This window comes from Maniola hyperantus, chromosome 5 (assembly GCF_902806685.2).
Source record: "Maniola hyperantus chromosome 5, iAphHyp1.2, whole genome shotgun sequence".
Lineage (NCBI taxonomy): Eukaryota > Metazoa > Arthropoda > Insecta > Lepidoptera > Nymphalidae > Maniola > Maniola hyperantus.
In genome coordinates this window covers 7,005,878-7,026,985 of record NC_048540.1, presented here as the reverse complement: position 1 = coordinate 7,026,985, position 21,108 = coordinate 7,005,878, and the positions used below count along the sequence as shown (strand labels likewise).

The 21,108-nt window shown below is 36.6% G+C and overlaps 2 protein-coding genes across 17 annotated transcripts in view; both read left to right on the top strand.

Annotated features, from left to right (window-relative positions):
• Stacl (Stac-like) overlaps positions 1–21,108 on the top strand; it is a 194,977-nt gene that overhangs the window by 54,232 nt on the left and 119,637 nt on the right. For all 16 annotated transcript variants that reach the window (XM_069498855.1, XM_069498846.1, XM_069498841.1 and 13 more), the window contains one exon: positions 18,293–18,401. In XM_069498855.1, the coding sequence (XP_069354956.1) occupies positions 18,293–18,401 (109 nt within the window). The remainder of the gene's footprint in view (positions 1–18,292; positions 18,402–21,108) is intronic.
• LOC117982611 (sodium channel protein Nach-like) lies at positions 37–16,243 on the top strand. The gene is made up of 2 exons (XM_034968979.2): positions 37–105; positions 15,131–16,243. Exons 1-2 carry the CDS (start codon positions 37–39, stop codon positions 16,241–16,243), a joined length of 1,182 nt encoding a protein of 393 aa, XP_034824870.2.

The window sequence follows — 21,108 nt, the reverse complement described above, 5'->3', positions numbered from 1 at the left end:
CATCTGTCATCAAAAATCATTTATTAGAAACTGAAGATGCGGGGGAAGATGTGGGAGAATGTGGAGGGTGTGGGGGATGTGGAGGAAGATGCAGAAAGGGGAGAGGTGCGTAGAGAGGGAGGTGGTGCGCGGAAAAGGGTGGAGATTGCTACGTTTTGATTAAGTTAGGTATATTCGCAATAGAATAAACGCAATAGATAACTTACTGACCATTGCCTTTTTTGTCAAAGTTGCAGAACATTCCTTTGGTAAAAATTCCTTTGGTTTTTACCTTTAATGTTATCTGAAATAAGTTACGACACTTTGTTTTACCAAATTTACATACAAATTGAGTTTCCTTTGACCATTACTCGTTTGTTTGAGCGTCACTGTGATGATACTCTAAAACTCTTGGTTTAGATTAAGTTTTTGTCGCTTTTTAGTAGGGGACTTTTATAAGTCTTTGTCTCTATATTGTTATACTTTGAGATTGAAATTTAAAGGATTGGCATATATCTATGTATATAAAATTCAAAGTCCTGACTGACTGACTGTTTGACTGAGTAACAGATCTATCAACGCACAGCTTAAACTACTGGACGGATCGGGCTGAAATTTGGCATGCAGATAGCTATTATGACGTAGACATCCGCAAAGAAAGGATTTTTGAAAATTAAACCCCTAGGGGGTAAAATAGGGGCTTGTTTGAAATTTGTGTAGTCCACACGTTACGCAGTTCCTTAGTTGGCCCGGAATTGTATAAGTACATTTCCATATTGTACACAACTTCTAGATATAATACTTAATTAATTTCCGATAACATAATAATATATGCATAATATTTTTCTTGGCATTCCTTTGTTATTATTTTGATAATCTTTACTTAATGATTCTGTTTTTGACGTATCTTTGTAAGCTTTTTAAATCAAATAAATACGTTTACTTTGATCGTTCATGAGTCAATATTTTGGGAAACAGCTTTGAGGGAAAAGATGATATCACTGAAAGTCCCGAATGAATTGGAAAACTCGATAACAGTGAATGAGTCTCTAGCAGATACTGAAAGTTTTGTTTGCAATGATTGAAAGTTCATGAACTTTTACATAGGTAGGTACTATAGTGTTATAATTTTATTTTCATAATATTATCCGAATTACTTACTTAATTATTACTAGATAATGCCCAAGACTACGTCCGCTTGGATTTAGGTTTTTAAAAATCCCGTGGAAATTTTTCGATTTTCCGAGATAAAACTTTTTCTTTTTAAAATTAAAACAAAGCTTCCTGCGGGGTTTTAAAACCTAAATTCAAACAGAAAAGTGGCGAGCAAATATTTTTAGGGTTTCATACCTCAAAAGTAAAAAAGGAACCCTTATAGGATCACTTCGTTGTCTGTCTACCTGACTGTTTATATGTCGCGTCTGTCAAGAAACCTATAGACCCAAAAACCCGTTGACCTAGAATCATGAAATTTGGTAGGTAGGTTTGAAATAGCACACGTAGGGGGAAAATCCGAAAACAGTGAATTTGTGGTTACATCACCAAAAAAAAATGAGGCGGCGGGACGCCCCGCACACCCGCACGTCACCCACGCTCGCCCGCACCAGTTTAGCGCGGGGGCTATGCAGGTGCGTTCCCTCCCCGATTGTCATCTCGACCTGTCGCGGACTATACCTACTGTATTAAACACTACTGTTCCAAAATCGAAATAGTTCAAGTAACCTATGCCACGGTATTAGCGCTAATCTAGTCATGTAATATGTAAATTATGATAGACGTACAAACAGTCATCTTATTATTTAACTCCCTGAATATTCAGTTTCATGAAATGAAAAGCTTGAACTACTCTTTGATATGTCTAGATTAGGATTGAGCTTAAATTAAGATCAACCCAAAACCGTTTCTCAATTTGAATAATTACTTTTACTTTACCACAGAATTTCTAATACCTACATACCTAATAAAATCCTTCTGATGTAGGCATTAGCTATTCTGTAGTGAAATGTTCTTACAATAGAATTATGTCTGCAGCAATTTTCATTTTTAATCTCGTCACACTACATACAAAATTCTAGCGACATTTTGTTAATGAGGTGTAAACAATTCAAGCTCTAACTACAAACTATATCCACCAGTACGCAGATTGGGTTTTTAAATTTAAAGTGCTTAAAATTTTTAATGTGCTTTAACTTGTAAAGCTTGAAAGCGATTTTTTTATTTGAAATTTCCCATACGTTCTATTTTATATAATATCATACCTTTGGCACCTAACCACGTGACTGTGGGACAAAACCGGTCAAGTGCGAGTCGGACTCGCACACGAAAGGTTCCGTACCATCGTACAGGATAAATGTACCTTGCACTCCTTGCACTATTATGATTTAGTAAATTAATTTTTTCGTGAACGTATGTAACCACAAATGCTCGGTTTTTGGATTTTTTCTTTTTTTTGCGCTAGACCTCTTTACCTACCAAATTTCATGATTCTAGGTCAACGGGAAGTACCTTATAGGTTTTCTTGATAGTATCTTGATAGAATGTTTTCAGGATGCGTGTATGTAGGTATAGGTAGGTAGGCGCCATTTTCAAAAGTGAAAAAAATATATTTTTTTTACGTTTTAGTTCGTTTTTTGGCAGGGCAGTAGTGATTTTTACTTATTTTTAATTATTCACTGTCTCTATATTATTATTAAGACATCGTATCGAGTATCGACTCTTTATATTAATAAAACGATTAGGCAAAAACTATTTGGCACAATTTGGCTGTGGCCTGTGATAGCCTAGTGGCTAAGACGTCCGCCTCCTAATCAGAGGTCAGGTGTTCTCAAAGGTGTGTGAAGTCTGCCAATCCGAACTTGGCCAGCCTGGAAGACTATGGCCAAAATCCTTCTCATTCTGAAACGACACCCGTGATCTGTAGTGACCCGGCGATGGGTTGCAATCATGTGCAGCAAAAGCAATATTGTGAATCATCATGATTTTGTCAGCATTACATAAAATCTTTTTTACCTTAGAAATAATAACCTTTTATTTTTTATTTTTGTATTTCTTACTTCATATACTTTCTGGAAGTATAATTCGCTGTATCAGAGAATACCCACGTCTGAATATTTTTTCTGCAGAACCACTTTGGTAGACACTGAAAATGACAAAAAAGATTACCGAAGCACGAAATTACTTAAGATTCGATTATTACGCCTGCAAATTTTTATTAAGCCTTCTCTTTGCAAATTGTGAAATATAATTTAACTTTTTTGTGAGTTTTAAGCCTGAAACACACATAGAGCGAGACGGTATCGCAACGTCATGACAACGCCCAAACACACTCATATTGGTAAGTACGGCGATTTGAGTTCGGGCAAATACGACAGCTGTTCGGCATTCGTCAAATCAACTGGTCACTTCACTATTCGGGATACGGCGAATGTGTTTCTGATTTGCGAATCCCTACCCTAATATAAATGCGAAAGTGTGTTGGTTTGTTTTTAGGTTTGTCCTTCAATCACGTCGCAACGGTGCAACGGATTGACGTGATTTTTTGCATGGGTATAGATAAAGACCTTGAGAGTGACATAGGCTACTTTTTATCCCGGAAAATCAATGAGTTCCCACGGGATTTTTAAAAAACTAATTCCACGCGGACGAAGTCGCGGGCGTCAGCTAGTTTTTATATAAGTTTGGCAACTTATCCGGCCGGTTGACGCGACATTTTGTTAACAGCGAATATTCCTCCCTGTTGTGTATTACCTAGATGTATCACGGATAAACAGAATTCCTGCGGGATTATTAATAAACCTGTCAGCGCGAATGTTCGAAACGACACGAATCCTGTGCCTAGTCCCGATAGTAAAGCCGAACTATAAGCGTGCCTACCTACATGATTCGTAATACAACGAACTTTACATTGTACCTAGTACAATACGCGGCCGAAAGTAACGTTCATCGGCCTTTTGAATGACGGCTTTGTAGAGCGTTGTCTCTGTCACTTTGACATTTTGTCGGTCTCAATGACAGAGACAGTGCTCAACAAATTTGCTATCTTCTTCTAAAGGTCGATGTACATTACTTTCGGCCGTGTACTGTACTAAACTACTCGGCAAACTACAGTGCCAGACGCGAGATGTCTGGAGTGCGGCCCCAACGCAGATTCCGCAGAGTAGTGTATTGATCTGTATGAATACAGATCTATGTAGGTATAGTTTATAACTTTCAGGGGAGGTGCCGCTTCTCGATCTGTTTGTTTCAGCCTTAAGTAATTTCGACTACTTGAGATTTTCCAGAGTTAATTCTCAGTTTAAGAATGTTTTCACTACCAACTGGCATTGTTCTACGATTTACTAATTTAACACTAGCTTGCTTCTTTACTATTGAGTATTAGTAGAACACAAATCTGTAACCTAATCCATACTTAATATTATAAATAATTGCGAAAGTGTGTCCGTCTGTCTGCTATCTTTTTACGGCCCAACAGTTTAACCGATTTTGATGAAATTTGGTACAGAGTTAGCTTACATCCCGGGGAACTTTTTACTCCCAAGCTACTTTTTATTCCGGAAAATTAGAGTTCCCACGGTACCCACAAATTTAAAAAAAAACCTAAATAGAAGTCGCCGGCATCATCTAGTCACAAATAAATAGATACATAACCTAGATAATCATTAATCCAAAAGCATTAAGCTTTAATCGTTAAAATCGGTTTCCAAATATTAACAACGAATAAATAATTAACGAATTATTATGTTAGGTTTATAAACCGAGCGCTAATGACCAATTATTTCCAACTGAATAACTTTTAGCGTAATTCTACCTTCTACTAACTAATAATCTTCTATTCATGTAAAAATAGACTAACTAACTGATCAGCATCACTGGGAACTTAAAATGACAGTAGATTTCATTTATAACATAGGCAACCACTATGCAAAGAAAGATTTTTTTCACTAAGAAATCGCTCTCGAATATTATTATGTTACTCGGAAATAATGTAGCTTTCTAATGGTGAAAGAATTTTCAAAATCAGTTAAGTAGTTCCAGAGATTACCCCTACAAACAAAATTACAAACTTTGCCTCTTTATAATTTTAGTATAGGTATAGATTATATAGTAGGTTTAGTTGTAGGTGATCCATCTACTGTCCAGTACAAATCAATGAAAAATTCGTATTAGATATTTACGAGGTCACGTCTTAGCGGTTGTACCTATTAAGTCCTTTACCTCACTACTCAGTTGCAAACAATACACTAATTAGTTTCCTCAAGTAGGTAGCAACTTCTACACTGGCTGGAAATAGTTACGCGAAGTATTTTGGTCTGAAAGTTTTTATTAGTTTGAACTCAGTTGGCATTGTACAAGTCAAACTCAAAGCGAATTTAGCGTAAATTGATATTGACAGTTCAGAGTGCCGGGTTGCTTGAGCTTTTTATAAAAGTCGACTATCGAGAAAATGTAACTTATACGCAGTAGAGCAACAAATGGAAAAAAAATTATCGTAACTGCATCCGCGTAGATTTAGGTTGTCCCAAAATTCCATGCAAACCTATGCCTTTTCTGTGATACAAACTATGCTGGATCATTCTTTGCAAAGTCCTCTACCAGCTGCTTATGAAAAATTTATTCAAAATGGGTTCAATCTGTGGATTCAAACGTTTTGATAAATTATCATCGACTAGCCCGCGACTTCGGAATAAAAAATCCCATGGGAACTCCTTGATTTCCCGGGATAAAACGTAGCCTATGTCACTCTCCTGGTCTTTAACTAAGGGTACTGATAAGGGTACTGATAATAATACTGATCACAATCAGACGCTTTAGTTTCATTCATTTCAGGTAGGTAACATAAGCACAGAGGAGAAAAACGGAAATAAGTAGGAACATAAGTAGTAAAATAATTAAGTAAGTAGTAATTTTTTTAATTTGTAACATTTGGTTTGTATGTTTTTTGTATTTTCTTGTTTTGTGAGCTGAATAAACTTTTATTTATTTATTTATTTATTTAAAAAGCTTACTGTAAAGCAATCTCAGCACTTTGAATTTCAGTTAATAAACGATGGTCTGGCATAATTTGATAGCCATTTATAAATAAAATCGGACCATTTCATCCGTTTCTCCAGACCGCGATGTCATGAATAAATCCAATTGATCTTCGTTCAGGTTTTGCGGCGGCGAATGTTGTGGAAAATATTGAAATACTCGCATGCTGTATATTTACTCTGCGCAAATAAATGAAGTGAATACAGCTAGGTACTTTTCGTAGACTCTATGCTGACTTTATGTATTTGCATCTATTTATTGTTGGTTTTACTAACTTATATTAACTAAAGTTAGCAGGACGTGCAGTCAAAGAAATTACCAAAGTAAAGTTAAGGGCTAAGAGCGGGGATACCTACATCACAACGCGACGTGAGGTCGCGCGTCGTCGCCATCGTAACATGTTGCGCTAAATGCAGTACGACGATGTAGGTACTATTTGTCACGGGGATTCCAACATCAATGGTCACACACCATTATCACACGCCTTTACGATCGATATACTGACTGAGCATTCGCTTGTAATGTAATAGCTCGTCGGATTTGAACATTAGGTACGTAAAGCCCAGCATTACATTGTACACTTTTTATGAATAACTAGCTGCCCTGGCGAACTTCGTTCCGCCTAACAGTCGATTCAATTTTTTACATGTTTCTCTCCGTAAGAACCATCCTCATACTTCAAGGAATATTATTAAAAAAAAATTAGCGAAAGTTCTCGAGATTTGCGATGACCAACACATTTAGTGATTCATTTTTATATTATAGATGATGCAACTTCGAACATTGTTGTTGTGAGTGCTGCAGCAATTGAACGTTGTCAGTAGGTACTGCACCATTGTAACGTAATGCTCTAAATCGTATTCTAAGGACTAAGTATAAAAAACTGCTTGTATGATGCCTGTATATTTCTTCATGACGACGCTGCCCGTGGTGATAGGTATGTCCTGCCCCTTAAATAATATTTTTGTCAATCAAAATTAACTCAAGAGAATATTTTTTCTGTATGTTGTTAAAACTTTAACACTTTTACTTCGTCCCAACATTTCGAACCCTTTCTGATATAAAGTATTAATGAAAAAGTTTGCCCAATACACGCGATAAAAATCCCCCGAGGCAAGTTTTATCGAAAATCTAAGAAAATAAATATTGCTCCATCCAGTTCCTGCCGGATGACGAGCTCACTTGCGTAGCAGATATTTTGCTTGGTTTCCATTAAACAAGTTGTATTTATGAATCGATTTTGCTAAGTTGGCAGAGTATATTTTCTAGATTAGCTCAAGCCTGATTTGGCAAGCCTAGATATAGCACGCGACAAGTCGAGATGGCAATTGGGTTATGAGACGGGGAAACAACCTGCACACCCGCACAGCGCCCGCGCTCGCCCGCACCGGGTTAGCGCGGTGGCTGTGCGAGTGTAGGCATCCGCTAAGAAAGGATTTTTGAAAATTCAACCCCTAAGAGGGTGAAATAGGGGTTTGAAATTTGTGTAGTCCACGCGGATGAAGTCGCGAGCATAGGCTAGTTAAAAATAATACAGTAAAACTTGAAGTTAGCTTTATCTAATAACTGTACCTACAAATCATGCCCGCGTGGAATGGTGCCAAGACTACTGGCTACCTATAATAATATTATGTTAAATTCCAAAAAGTAATAGGGTAGACTAAGATTAAGAACTGGATGAAATTAAGTAAGTAAATTAAAGTCAATCATAATATTTCTGAACAGGAAAATAATTTTAATTGAACTACGGAACTTCGTACAAAGGTTATAAATGGAAATCTTATTACGGAATCAGCCGGAGAGGAACTCTTGAATCATTTAAGCATTTCCAAGTGACATCATTGAGGCATCGTGTGCTCTCAGAATACGCGCAAAAGGGTAAAGATATTTTGAGTAAATTCTGTATTAAGTCCTACCTATATATTAACTAGCGAATGTTCGCAATTTACTTTTTGTTTTTATCAATTTCTATATTGAATTGTAAATATCATGAAAACTGATGTTTCAAAAGTTAAAATATAACCCTCTAACAAATAAACCTGGAATAGCGGTGGAATAGCTGTTATACTCTGTTTTGTCTTTCTCTGTCATCAGTAATTTGACATTTGAAGGCAAAAGACAAAACAGAGTATAACTATTCCACCGCTATTCCAGGTTTATTTGTTAGAGGGATGTTTATAAGTTGGTATGTCACTCTCTAGGTCTTTATCTATACCCATGCAAAAAATCACGTCAATCCGTTGCACCGTTGCGACGTGATTGAAGGACAAACAAACAAACACACTTTCGCATTTATAATAAGGGTACTGAATTCACAAAAAAGTATAATTTTAGAACAGTATCTATCAAACTCCACGAGAGTACCTACTAAATAGGTTGATAACTGATTTTATTTGTTTGCCAAAGGAAAATAAGCCAAGTATCGACACAATGTGTTTCTTACTTTTCAATTACCTACGAAACTCATTTAGATTCATTGAAGGAACGTTTCCCAAGTGTGTGTTTCCAGCGAAGTGTAGGGCAAAGAAAACGCAGGAGTTCCATTCTCACGTGGAGCTAAAATTTTCTTAAAAGGCGGCTTAGAGTTTTATTCTGCAGAGTAATTCGATGAAGAGTTATTCGTTTGTTTAAATAAAATAAAAAGTACCTATGCTTTTTATTAATTTCTTTTTATCACCAGTTATTAGGTAGTATATTGAATGATCGTAACCCCACTAGAACTTTGGCTCAGAGATAGCAGCTTAGAGCCCACATATCCGTCTGCGTACGTGCTCTGAGCTTAAGTGGAATACAATAGGATATTGATCTTACGGTGTAGAGTTTTAGCGTTTAATACTGGCGGCTATCTCAGTTTTTGCAGCGAGAAAACGTTGCGGTACTAATTATGCTTAGACTGCAGGTACCTGCAGGGCAGACTTTTTTATTATTCAGATACAAGTTAGCCCTTGACTGCAATCTCACCTGTTGGTAAGTGATGATGCAGTCTAAGATAGAAGCGGGCTAACCTGGAAGGGTATTGTATTTTTTTCTTAAACTCACACCCTTTGGTTACACTACACGGCATCGTACCGGAACGCTAAATCGCTTGGCGGCATGGTTTTTTCGGTAGGGTGGTAACTAGCCACGGCTGAAGCGTTCCACCAGACCAGATCGGAAATTTAGAAATTATAAAATTTCAAACCCCTACCGCGAATCGAACCCGCGACTTCCCACTAATAAGAAAACAGCGCTTACCATTGCGCCAGGGAGGTCTTCGCACATTCTTCATGCTTCATGCCACATCTATCTCCAGGCGTATTTAAGGATAAACAGTGTTTGTAGGTACATACATATTATACAAATGGAAATGGAATTATACCGATTGGGATGAACTGAGATTCATGAAATTGGTCCATTTTGTTCAATTCTCGGGTTCGTTATGTCATGAATAAATCCAACTGATCTTGAAGGCAGACGTTACGGAAAAAGTGTATATTTTTTGCGAGAAATTATAACTTTATTGGCAAAACTTGCTAATTAAATCATACTAACTTATGTATATGTAATATTATGTAGATTTACGAAAGCCACATAGTCACACTACAGCTCTTTAAATGAGAATAAAAAAATAAAAAATAAACTTATGTAGGTAGCTACCTATTGGATGGAGTAGGCTGTGAGCGGAGTTTACATTATTTAAAACAGAAATGAAGAGTTCCGTAGAAGAACCAGAGTGTATGACTCTCAATAAAATTCAAGGCTGAAGATCCTATCCTAAGGTTCTGGAATGGAGATTTTGCAGCAGGGAAGAACAATGTTGGTAGATCGCCAATAGGTGTTGTAACTGGTGATGACAACAAAAGAGTGTTAGGGAGTCGCTAGAACAGCACTTTAACGCGGAAGTCTCTTCGAGAGACATATCCAGCTTTCTGTCGGTTGACGACGACTTATGTTACTAAATTTCTAAATATTTTTTAAATAAATGTCAAAAGTTGTGGAACTGGCATAATTCGAACCTGCGTCTTCTGGGATCGCGCCCGACGCTTTGACCCGTCTGACCTGACACGGGCGCTATCCCAGAAGACGCAGGTTTGAAAATTAAAAATTATTTAGGAAATTCTACTATCACAAAAATTAAAAATAGGTTACGTATGAAACTTTACCTCGGGTTCAACTCCTATAAATCTTACTTTTCAAGTAGGTATATGCGCAAGCACAATAAATGTGATAGACGAAACGAAACGATATCCCACACTATGGGGTAGATGAGAAAAAAAAATCATCCCCACTTTACATGTAGGGCAGCTACCCTAAAAAAAATATTTATCAAAATTTTATTTCACCACTTTGTCGGCGTGATTAATATTTATACCCATGACAAATTACAGATTTCTGGCACTAATAGTCTCTGAGATTAACCGAGGACGGACGAACGGACGGACAGACGGACGGACGGACAGACGGACGGACATGACGAAACTATAAGGGTTCCTTGTTTACTACTGAACCCTAAAAAATACAAAGTAAAAGCGTCGTTGGACTGATTGTATTTTGACTGCTTTTAGTTTCCGGTGTCACGTTTCTTAACTTGAAAAGTTACACTAGGCTCTTTGGGCTTAGTTGTTTTACCGGTGAATAGTTTGCGCAACAGAGAATTAATTGTTCAAGCTTACATCCGGATTTAAACTTTAATTTACGTCAACATAGAGACAAAAGCTCGCAAAATCGACTTTTGCTTAAGTTAAGTGCTTCTGTACACACGTTATGTATTTTTAATACGAATGTTTACCTCCTACGACGTAAAGATTTGTCTTTGAAATCATAAATTAACAGCATTTCTCGGTCACTCGCTCCACACAAACGTGGTTGGCTCTTATTCGAATACTATCGAAACTACGAAATTACGAATGTATGTTTTTGTACTTGTGCAAGACATATGGCATTTATACTGAGTGGGGGCCTTTTTTTCGGGTTGTGCCACACATGACATACTTTATTCCGGCGCTTCTTCTACTTGAGGTCTTTTGACTTTACTACTCAAGTATTAGAGGCGCCGGGATAACCTAACCAGTTCTAACTGGTAATGTGTGGTACAGTTTTAAAAAATAAACGTTTTTTCTTTCTTTCTTACTAGCTTATGCTCGCGACTTTGTTCGCGTTGACTACACCAATTTCATAACCCTATTTCACCCCCTTAGGGGTTGAATTTTCAAAAATACTTTCTTAGCGGATGCCTACGCTACGATATAATAGCTATCTGCATGTCAAGTTTCAGCCCGATCCGTCCAGTAGTTTGAGCTATGCGTTGATAGATCAGTCAGTCATTCAGTCAGTCAGTCAGTCAGTCAGTCACCTTTTTCTTTTATATATTTAGATTACCTATCAAACTCATAAAAAAATTGTAAACACGTTCTAATATCTGTGTCTGTGTCCTGACTTTCGTTGAAATATCTAAAGATTTGTATTGTAAATGTTTGAGCCCGTGTAACTTTAAAGCTAAATATTTTAAAAACCACAGACACAGTTGATCGAGTGATATTCAAATGAGAGCCAAAATACATTTGTTTGGAGCGCACTACGAACAAACTCCTCTCTCACTTCAACAAAATTTGTATTTTCACTTCCAAAATAACGTCGTCAAGTTGACACGAACATTTGCCTGCGAGTGAAATCGCTAAGCGCTTCAGAAATATGAGACACAAAGCAAAATGTACGAATACCTACCTATTGTATATGTGGTATTTCATTATGCTCTTGAGAGGAACCCTCAACCTTGCACATTCACGGTATTCAAGAGCATATAAGTACTTATTATTATTTTCACTTAGTACTTATATTATTATTCCAGCTTCAGCTCCCAGTTTTTTAAGGTTCCGTATCACTAGATAAAAGGGGAACACTTATACGTTAACGAAGTTCGCCAGGGCAGCTAGTAAGTAGATATAAATAAATTAAGTTAACTTAGCTATCGCATTAAGTTAGCCTGTAATGATAGTTTTAAGTTGTCAAATTAAAAAAAGGATAACTTCGTTGTCTGTCTGTCAAGACCCGTCCAGGGATTCAAAACCTATTGGACACTTTCCGTTGAGCTAGAATCATAAAATTTGGCAGGTAGCAATGTGTTATAGCATAAGTAAAGGGGAAAACATGGAAACCTTAAAATTATGGTTACAACACAAAAAATGTGTTATTTTTTGTAGTATTGTACGGAACCCTTCGTGTGCGAGTCAGACTCACACTTGTCTGCGCACCGAGGGTTCTGTACAGTCGTATTTTTTTCGATGTTTTGCACGATCAATCAATAACGCATAAAAATAAATAAAATTCTATTAGAGAATGTACATGTAAAGCTCTTTCATTTCTGATACACTTGGTATAGTAATCTTACTTTGAAAGTAGAAAATACTTAATAATAATTATTTGTTCATGAACACATTTTTTTGGTGGTGTTTTTTGACAAATTCACGGTTTCAGATTTTTTCTCTTACGTGTGCTATAAGAGCTACCTACCTGCCAAACATGATTCTAGGTCAACGGGAAGTACCCTACAGGTTTGCTTTTTCATTTTGAGGTAGGTACGTAACCCTAAAAACAATACTTACTACCTAATTTCAAGTTAAATTACCACCAAGTACCTAAAGTAAGTACGTAACTTAATTTCAAAACTGATTTGCATAATAAAAGAAGTTCCTCATACAAATTAAAGAGAATGTTCGAGAACGATTTATGTTCAAAATTTCAGCCAACACGTAGGTGATTAATTAAGTCACTGTAAAGTTTTATGTTGTCGAAGCCGCGGTATTAGCAACTGGTAATGAGACTTCCAAGTTCCAAGTGAGGCGTACATTTTGAGCAGAGTAGACTGTATTTAGTTACCATGTAAGAACTCTGATAACTTGCTGATGAGAATTGTCTTGATAAATAAAGCACTTTTTACTATAATAAACACGCTTTATTAAAATTATACAATCAACGCGTTCGTATACTACGGTGATGAAGGAAGAGAGAGGGAGGGGCACTGCCCCGACAATATTGTTATGCTTATAAACGCACGTTTTATTGGGTACACTTTGATGTTGAACGCGGCAGTACAGAAACAGTAAGCGGCAGAAAATAATGTGCATCGACCTTTAGAATGAGATTTCGGGTTTGATTAGAGCGTTGTCTCTGTCACTCATACCGACAGAGACAATGCTCTCTCCTTCGAAAGGTCGATGTACATTATTATTTATTTTCTGCCGCGTACTGTACCTAAGAATCTGTTGTTCTTGGTACGAAAATGTTTTCGAAGTCTAGGGATTATAATTTTACTAGCTGATACCCGCGACTTCGTCTGCGTGGATTTGGTTTTTTTAAAATCCCGTGGGAACTCTTTGATTTTGTGGGATAAAAGTAGCCTTTGTCACTCACCCGGTCTTTAACTATACCCATGCAATGAATCACGTCGATCCGTGTTGCTCCTTGCGACGTGATCACAGACCACCCCCAACGATGACGTGATTGAACAAACCAACAAACCAATAAACCATCAAACCTACAAACAAACTCACTTTCGCATTAATAACTAATATCGGTAGAAAAATATTGGTAAATAACCTAGTGGCGACCGTGGCGTGTGAAAGTCCCTAAAAGTGACCTATGTCCAACAGAGGACGTCTATCGGTTGATGATGATGATGAAGAATGTGTGCAGAAACTGATTAGGAGTTTAATTTGTCATCGCTTTAACTTATCATCAAATATAATATTGTAAAATACATAAGAGATTACAATAAAATTTATGTTACTTGAAATTTACATATTATAACAAAATAACTTATCACAAACTTTATGAAGAAAAGTAACATTTATCAAAGATTTATTCGAGAATTCAAGTCAGCACCTAAGGTAACTGAAGTTGAGATAGGTAATTATGACACAGTAAAATTTTATGTCCCTTAAGCCACGGTATAAAAACTGGTAATGAGTCTTCCCGCTGAGGTGAATATTTGATGACCTCCATAATATTATAATATATCCATGAAACGTTTTAGAAACTTGACTCTAACCATTTAACTTGAAATAAAAGCTCTTAAAAAGACTTGGCAACAGTTTAATAGCAACACTTCATTGATATAAATCTAGTAGAACTACTATTATAAACAAATAAAAAAACTATAGGTGTAAATAAGACAGCTTAAATCCCTTTCCCAGTCACCTAAATAAAAATATAATAAATAGTTAAATACTTATAATTTATAAAGTATCTAATAGTATTATAGATTAAATCGAAAATGTGTCTAAGTGAATTTAACCAAATTTGCTATAGAAATAGAAGCTTCCTGTTCCTGAAGACGGAGATAACTTTTCATCCCATAAAATCAACGAGATCTCTCGGAATTTTCAATAAACTAAATGCATTCGTAAACTAAAGTGTTATCCATCAATATAATAAAAACAAAGCTACGAAGAAAAGCGACACAATTATATAAACTGATTGCAAGGGTATTTTATTGTCAAGCATTTCCACTATGACTATGGCATGTAAGTGAATAGGTACGGAAGTACCTAAGTGGTACGAGGGAGTCATAATCAAGATCTAACTATGTGATACCTACCTACGGAATAGATCATACAATTTATTTTAAATATTCCTCCAGTAAAATACTGAATAACAAGAGACCCCTAATAGATCTTAACATGGCATCCCATACCCTTAATTGGCTTTTATCAAACCTAAACACACAAATTGCCAAAAGTTCGTTATCAAACATTTTTATCTTTCCTTTTTCCTTTTATTGTAGAGTCAATTACACAATTATGGTAAAAGTATTCAAAAAGCAAAACGTTAAGCTAATGCATTTAAAGTAAGACTATAAAAGCCATCGCCTTGATTTCGGAAACGTATTTGTAACGGAATTTCATGACGAAAGGGCAAAATGAAATTTATACTTGCAAAACTAAATGTGTTACTGCCACGTCTAAAATATACCTGCGAAAACCTTTCAGTTCACGGTCCAAGTTTTTTAGCTCGTAACGACGTTCATTTTGTGTACAGGATATTTTATTTTATAATTTATGTACACGTTTGGATTGCAGCAGTTGCCTCGATATACAAATACATTTCGACATATCAAGAAGACACGATACGTTTTACAACACAGACAGATTATCTCGACTGGAATACCACGGTACCCTCGGTCACAGTGTGTGAAATTGCCAATTTAGACAAAATATTAGCGGAACTACAAAATTTAGAAAGACAGTACAGTGGAACATCCGTCTTCTTTGCAAAGGACATCGCTTTTTACAGTGGAGAATGCCAGAGTTGCTCGTTACTAGAAAACGTTACAGTTCACGATTTCAAATTTGCAAATTATAGTACTGCATTTCGGTCCGAGTGCAAAGATCTGTTTATTAGCTGCACCTGGGATGACAAACCTATGAACTGTTGCCAACATTTCAAACCGATTCAAACTGAATATGGACGTTGTTATTCCATGAATAATAACCAAATTGAGGGAATTCGATCACCGTACTATGTTGCATCGTCGAATATCCGTAAACTAAGCTCACTTCAACTTGAATTAGCGCAGGATTTTGAGGCCTTCCTACATTCACCCGATGATGTACCATATTGGAATATGGAATTTGACCGAAGAGTGTCAGTCTTCCATGGTACAGAGGGTTCTATATTATTCTCTATCGTGGATATACTAAATGAACCCGAACTTTCTCTTATTCCTCCTGATGTTCGTCAGTGCAGGTTTCCTGATGAATCGCCTGTTAATTTCAACAGTTATCAACACTACAGTTACTCAGTATGTATCATTCACTGTCGTATTGAAGCTCAGCTGGAGTTTTGTAATTGCACCTCGCATTTATCTCCAGATGAATACAAAGACAGGTATTGTGACTTGCGAGGAATACAATGTTTGACAAAGCATTATGCAACACTGAAAAAACTCAAAGTACCTGGTGTGAATGAAACCGGTTTGAATTGCGATTGTCTGTCCTCTTGCGTAGAGCCCGAATACAATACAGTAGCTAAGAAAGTAATTGATCATGGGAGTGATTTAAAAGCTAGAACCGTCAAATTCATCTTGAGCAACAGACCCTATGAAAGAGTCACTCGGCAAGTAGCTCGTACGGGACTGGATCTGGTGGTCGCTATGGGAAACTGCTTTGGTCTTGGTTTTGGTGGTTCTGTACTTTCAATCGTAGAAGTTTTTTACTATCTATGTTTTAAACAGTGGAGATACATAAATGTAAAATAGACAATGAAATTTATTTATGAAATAGAAATTATAAAATGAAAGATTCTGCAAATTCGTTAAATTGTTATGTTAATTTATTAGAAAGAGTATAAAATGAAACTTACTTTTATTAATTTTCAAAAACTCTGAATTCATCAAAGCAGTGAATAAAATCATTGGAGCTCTGGCTTCAGTGAATTTTCCACTCGGATATGCTCACAAGTTATACATGAAAATCAAATAGGGAGGCAAAAATGTTTCACTAACATTTTTCTTGCGTATAGACACGTAAATTATAAAGAGACGAATCCATCCTAAATAAACAGAACTCAACATTCCTCGATCATACAGAGCCATCCATGGGTAACAACGATAACATCCAAAAATTTGTATACTACCAAAACTTATTTTAGGGTAGGTCCCAAATACTAACGTCTGAAATTTGAATCTAATTTTAGATTCAGGAGAGGTCGATAGAAATGTTTTACCATGATTTACCAATATAATTTTGTGACCTTACTTACCTATAACTTTTTTATGTACTTAGCTTTGACTTGAGTTTTACGCTTTGATTTCTCAAAGCTTGAGAAATGAAAGTGAAAAGCTCGCCCGACTTCAACATACATAGCACATACACACATACACTCACACATACACACACATACATATGTTGTGAATCACCTACTAGGTATTTTTACTAGTTAATTGACTTTTATATTTTCATATTATTATATTATTGTAAAGCTTGTTTAAATTATCAAACGTACTGTTATAAATTTATATTTAATATCTATTTAAGTAATCTGTAAAAAATTGTAATCCTATTTGGCCTTATTTTCAGTCTGTTATTATGTAAAATTATATTGTATATATCGCTGTTGATTGCAAAAAATAAATAAAATAAAATAAAATAAAATAGCTACACGTGTAGAAACAAAAGTTATTTTTTACTTTGTAGTGGTTTTGAAAGTCGGTATTTAAAAATATTTTTTATATTATGTTAGGTTCGTACCGGAACGCCGTTACTTGGAGTTGGAATTGGCTTTGCCGTTAAGCCATGGCAGAAGCCTTCGATATTTAGGTATATGTTCTTTGGCTGTTATAGCAAATACGGAAAATCAGATATAATTTACGGCGTCCGTCGTAACATCTCTTTTTTAACCGACTTCAAAAAAAGGAGGAGGTTCTCAATTCGTCGGAATCTTTTTTTTTTTTTTTTCTAAAGACATTTTACTTGCTTTTTTCCAATTTAATACAAAAACTTAAATTATCAGTTTGTAGAAAAACAAAAATGGAAAAGCAATCACTGTTAAGTGAGTTCAATTTGATTTCTAGAACAAATTCTTTCAACTGTAACTCAAACATTTCTATAACTGAAAGCGAATAAGTGTCAGGAGTTCTAACTCTTCAATAAAACTGAATGGAAGTTTTAAAATACTTGAAACCTATTGAGAATTTAATTAATGAAGTTCGCTAGAGTTGTTTATTCATTCAAAATATTTTTATTTCATAAACTATGAACGGCAAAGATAGCTATACAATGTTTATTAAAACTTATGTCAGAAATCAGACTGTTTAAAATGTTCCCTAATTTGCAGACTATTTTCAAACCTCATGAATTTGTAGGTATCTAACTTAAAGAGAAGATTTGCCGCTTGCCTTTTCGACGACTCATTTGCGGATCGAAAAAGGCCGTTGGACACGAATATCCAAATATTAAACCCTAAATAAAAATTGTGGTTATGTATTTTTTGGGGTCAGATGGTAATCACTCCGATGTTATAACCAGTTAAAGCCTAAAAGCCCCCTAACATCTACCGATTTTTTCAAGTTCCTTTCCACTTCAGCTTCGCAACCCGTTAACCTATGCCGGTTACTCTGGTTCTCCTAATAATGATCTCCTCATAACTGATTTGATCACGTAGACCAAGCATCCAAGCATAGCTCTTTCTGTCGTCCGCTGAGTGACTGACCTTTCCTATAAGGCCCATAGTTAGCGACTATATCTCGGACCCATTGTCATTGCTACACGCACGCACGTAAGCAATAATAAGCAAACTTTTGTTCCAGTTGGCGACTTCACGACCCAGCTGTCGCAGTTGTATGAGCGCCACTCCGCAGAACTACAACTCCTTGTGGCAACTTTTCGGAAGCGGAACAGCGAACTGCGAAAAGAAAGGTAGGTACACACTACAGTTATAGCCTATCTACGATTATTTCGCTACCAGGCCGCGTTTATTTGATACGAATTTGTTCGCGACACAACGCGCTTTCGCAGAGGCCGCACGGCCGCCGCGCGAACTCCGCACGGTTGGCCACAATTATTAGTACCTGGAGAACGCGCTGCTATAGCGAAATACATACGTGATACATATGTGGGAATAATAGGTATACACTATACACCTTAGAATAATAACGCGTTATTTGGTATTAGAATGAATGCCACACGATGTGTTTCGTTGCGGTGGTGCGACGCCTGAGCGGTGCTGCTGCGTCATCCTACATGGACATCCGGACGCTGTTCTGCGGCGCACCGCACGCGCAACGGACTTGAGACCAGGGAGACAAGGTGGGGAGTGGAGATGCTGTGCAACGCCATACTTTCTGCGTTAGCGACAACGCAGTGCCCGTGTAGCATTTAATACCTACTGAAATTCACAACTGTTGGACGGCGCACGCTCGCGCGGCGGGCGGAAACGCGCATGATGCTTTAGAGTTTAGACTGAGACCTATACGGCATCTCTATCGGTATTCTATACAGCATCGTAGTGGCATGCTAAATCGCTTGGCGGCACGGCTTTGCCGGCTGGGTGGTAACTAGCCAAAGGCGTAGTCTCCCATCAGACCAGAATAAATATAATTCGTCTCCAGAGCCTCCTATATTTATCACGTGTGTAACAAATAGGTACAATTAGGTAGCTAACACGGTCTGTGGTAGCTTATTATTTCGAAAAAGTTCGTATATTTTCCCAACATAGTTTTTTCGATAGATACCTAATTACGATACAAATGTTGTTGTTGATAACAGATGTTTTGTACCTACGCAGCAATAAGAAAAAAGTAAACATTGAAACTAATACTCCAATGTAACTCATACCTTTTATTGCGAGTACTAATTACCGTATTTAGGGAAAAATCTAAGGAAAACTTCCATTAATTTATTTGCAATTCTTGTATAACTCCGGTCTTTAGAGTGAAATCTCGCAGTAAATGCAATACTAAGCGGTTAAGGCAATTACATTCGTTAGCTTCGAAGATAAGCTGGAGACGAGAGTAATTCGTTCTTTACAGCACGGCTATGTTAAGTGGCACTAACAGCATAATGTTTGAGTCACTTGGAACTACTCTTTATATACTTTGTACCAGAAATTACAAATAGACAAAATGAAATTACTATGTTATCATAATCAACATCATGGTCAAGGTATTACCGGACTACTACTGAGCACGGGTCTCCTCTAAATGAGAAGGGCTTAGGCAATAGTCTGCCACGCTGGCCTGTGCGGATTGGCAGACTTTACACATCTTTGAAAACTAGTTATTCTATAACTCTCATTTTCACAGCTGCGTTTTTTTTTCATACAAATTATTATCTATTATTTATCTAAATATATAAAATGATTGACTGACTAACTGATCTATGATACGCACAGCTCAAACTACTGGACGGATCGGCCTAAAATTTGGCATGCAGATAGCTATTATGACGTAGGCATCCGCTAAGAAAGAATTTTTGAAAACTCAACCCCTAAGGGGGTGAAATAGGTGTTTGAAATTTGTGTAGTCCAGGCGGATAAAGTCGCGTGCATACGCTAGTTTAAATATATAAAAGTAAAAGGTGACTGATCTATCAACGCACAGCTCAAGCTACTGGACGGATCGGCCTAAAATTTGGAATGCAGATAGCTATTATGACGTAGCCATCCGCTAAGAAAGGATTTTTGAGAATTCAAGCCCTAAGGGGGTGAAATAAAGGTTTGAAATTTATGTAGTCCACATGGATGAAGTCGCGAGCATAAGCTAGTTTGATTTAAAATAGTTGTACTATTTCCGTTTTACCATAGGTACTTATTATATACTTAATTACTAAAGTAACTTCGCGGTTCACGTACAGCGACACAGGGAACGAAAAATTTTACGCCGTAGCTCTGTTTATGTTTTCGTACAGCGTTGTGTTTTTAGTGAACTCAATTTTTCGTCAAACAATCGCGTATTTCTTTTTCATCTTTTCTACTCGTATACCTACTTATAAGTTATAGTAATAAAGTGATAAATATTACTACCTATTTGAAGGTAGTATTGTTTCCCTTTGAAGGTGATTGTAGGAATAAAATTATAAATATTATAAACTAGCTGCCCCAGCGAACTTCGTACCGCCTAACAGTCGATTCTTTTCCAGGATTTTTTTAAAATTTTTCTCTCCTTAAGAACCATCCCCGTATTTCAAGGAGTATTATGAAAAAAGAATTAGCGAAATCGGTTCAGCTGTTCTCGAGATTTGCGATCAGCAACACATTCAGCGATTCATTTTTTGATATAGGTAGGTATATCCTGCTAATACTATAAATGTGAAAGTGTGGATGTATGGATGTTTGTTACTCAATCACGCAAAAACTAATGGACGGATTTGGCTTAATTTTGGAAGGAAATAGATTATACCCTGGATTAAACACATAGGCTACTTTTCATCCCGGAAAGTCAAAGAGTTCCCACGGGATTTTGAAAAACGTAAATCCACGCGGACGAAGTCGCGGGCATCAGCTAGTTTTATATAGGTCGGTACTAGGTTTTATTTACCGTTTTTATTACACATCTCTAACATTTTTGCTCAAACTTTACCAAGGGCCACATTAGTGTTGACGCTAACAAACTACTACTTTATATAA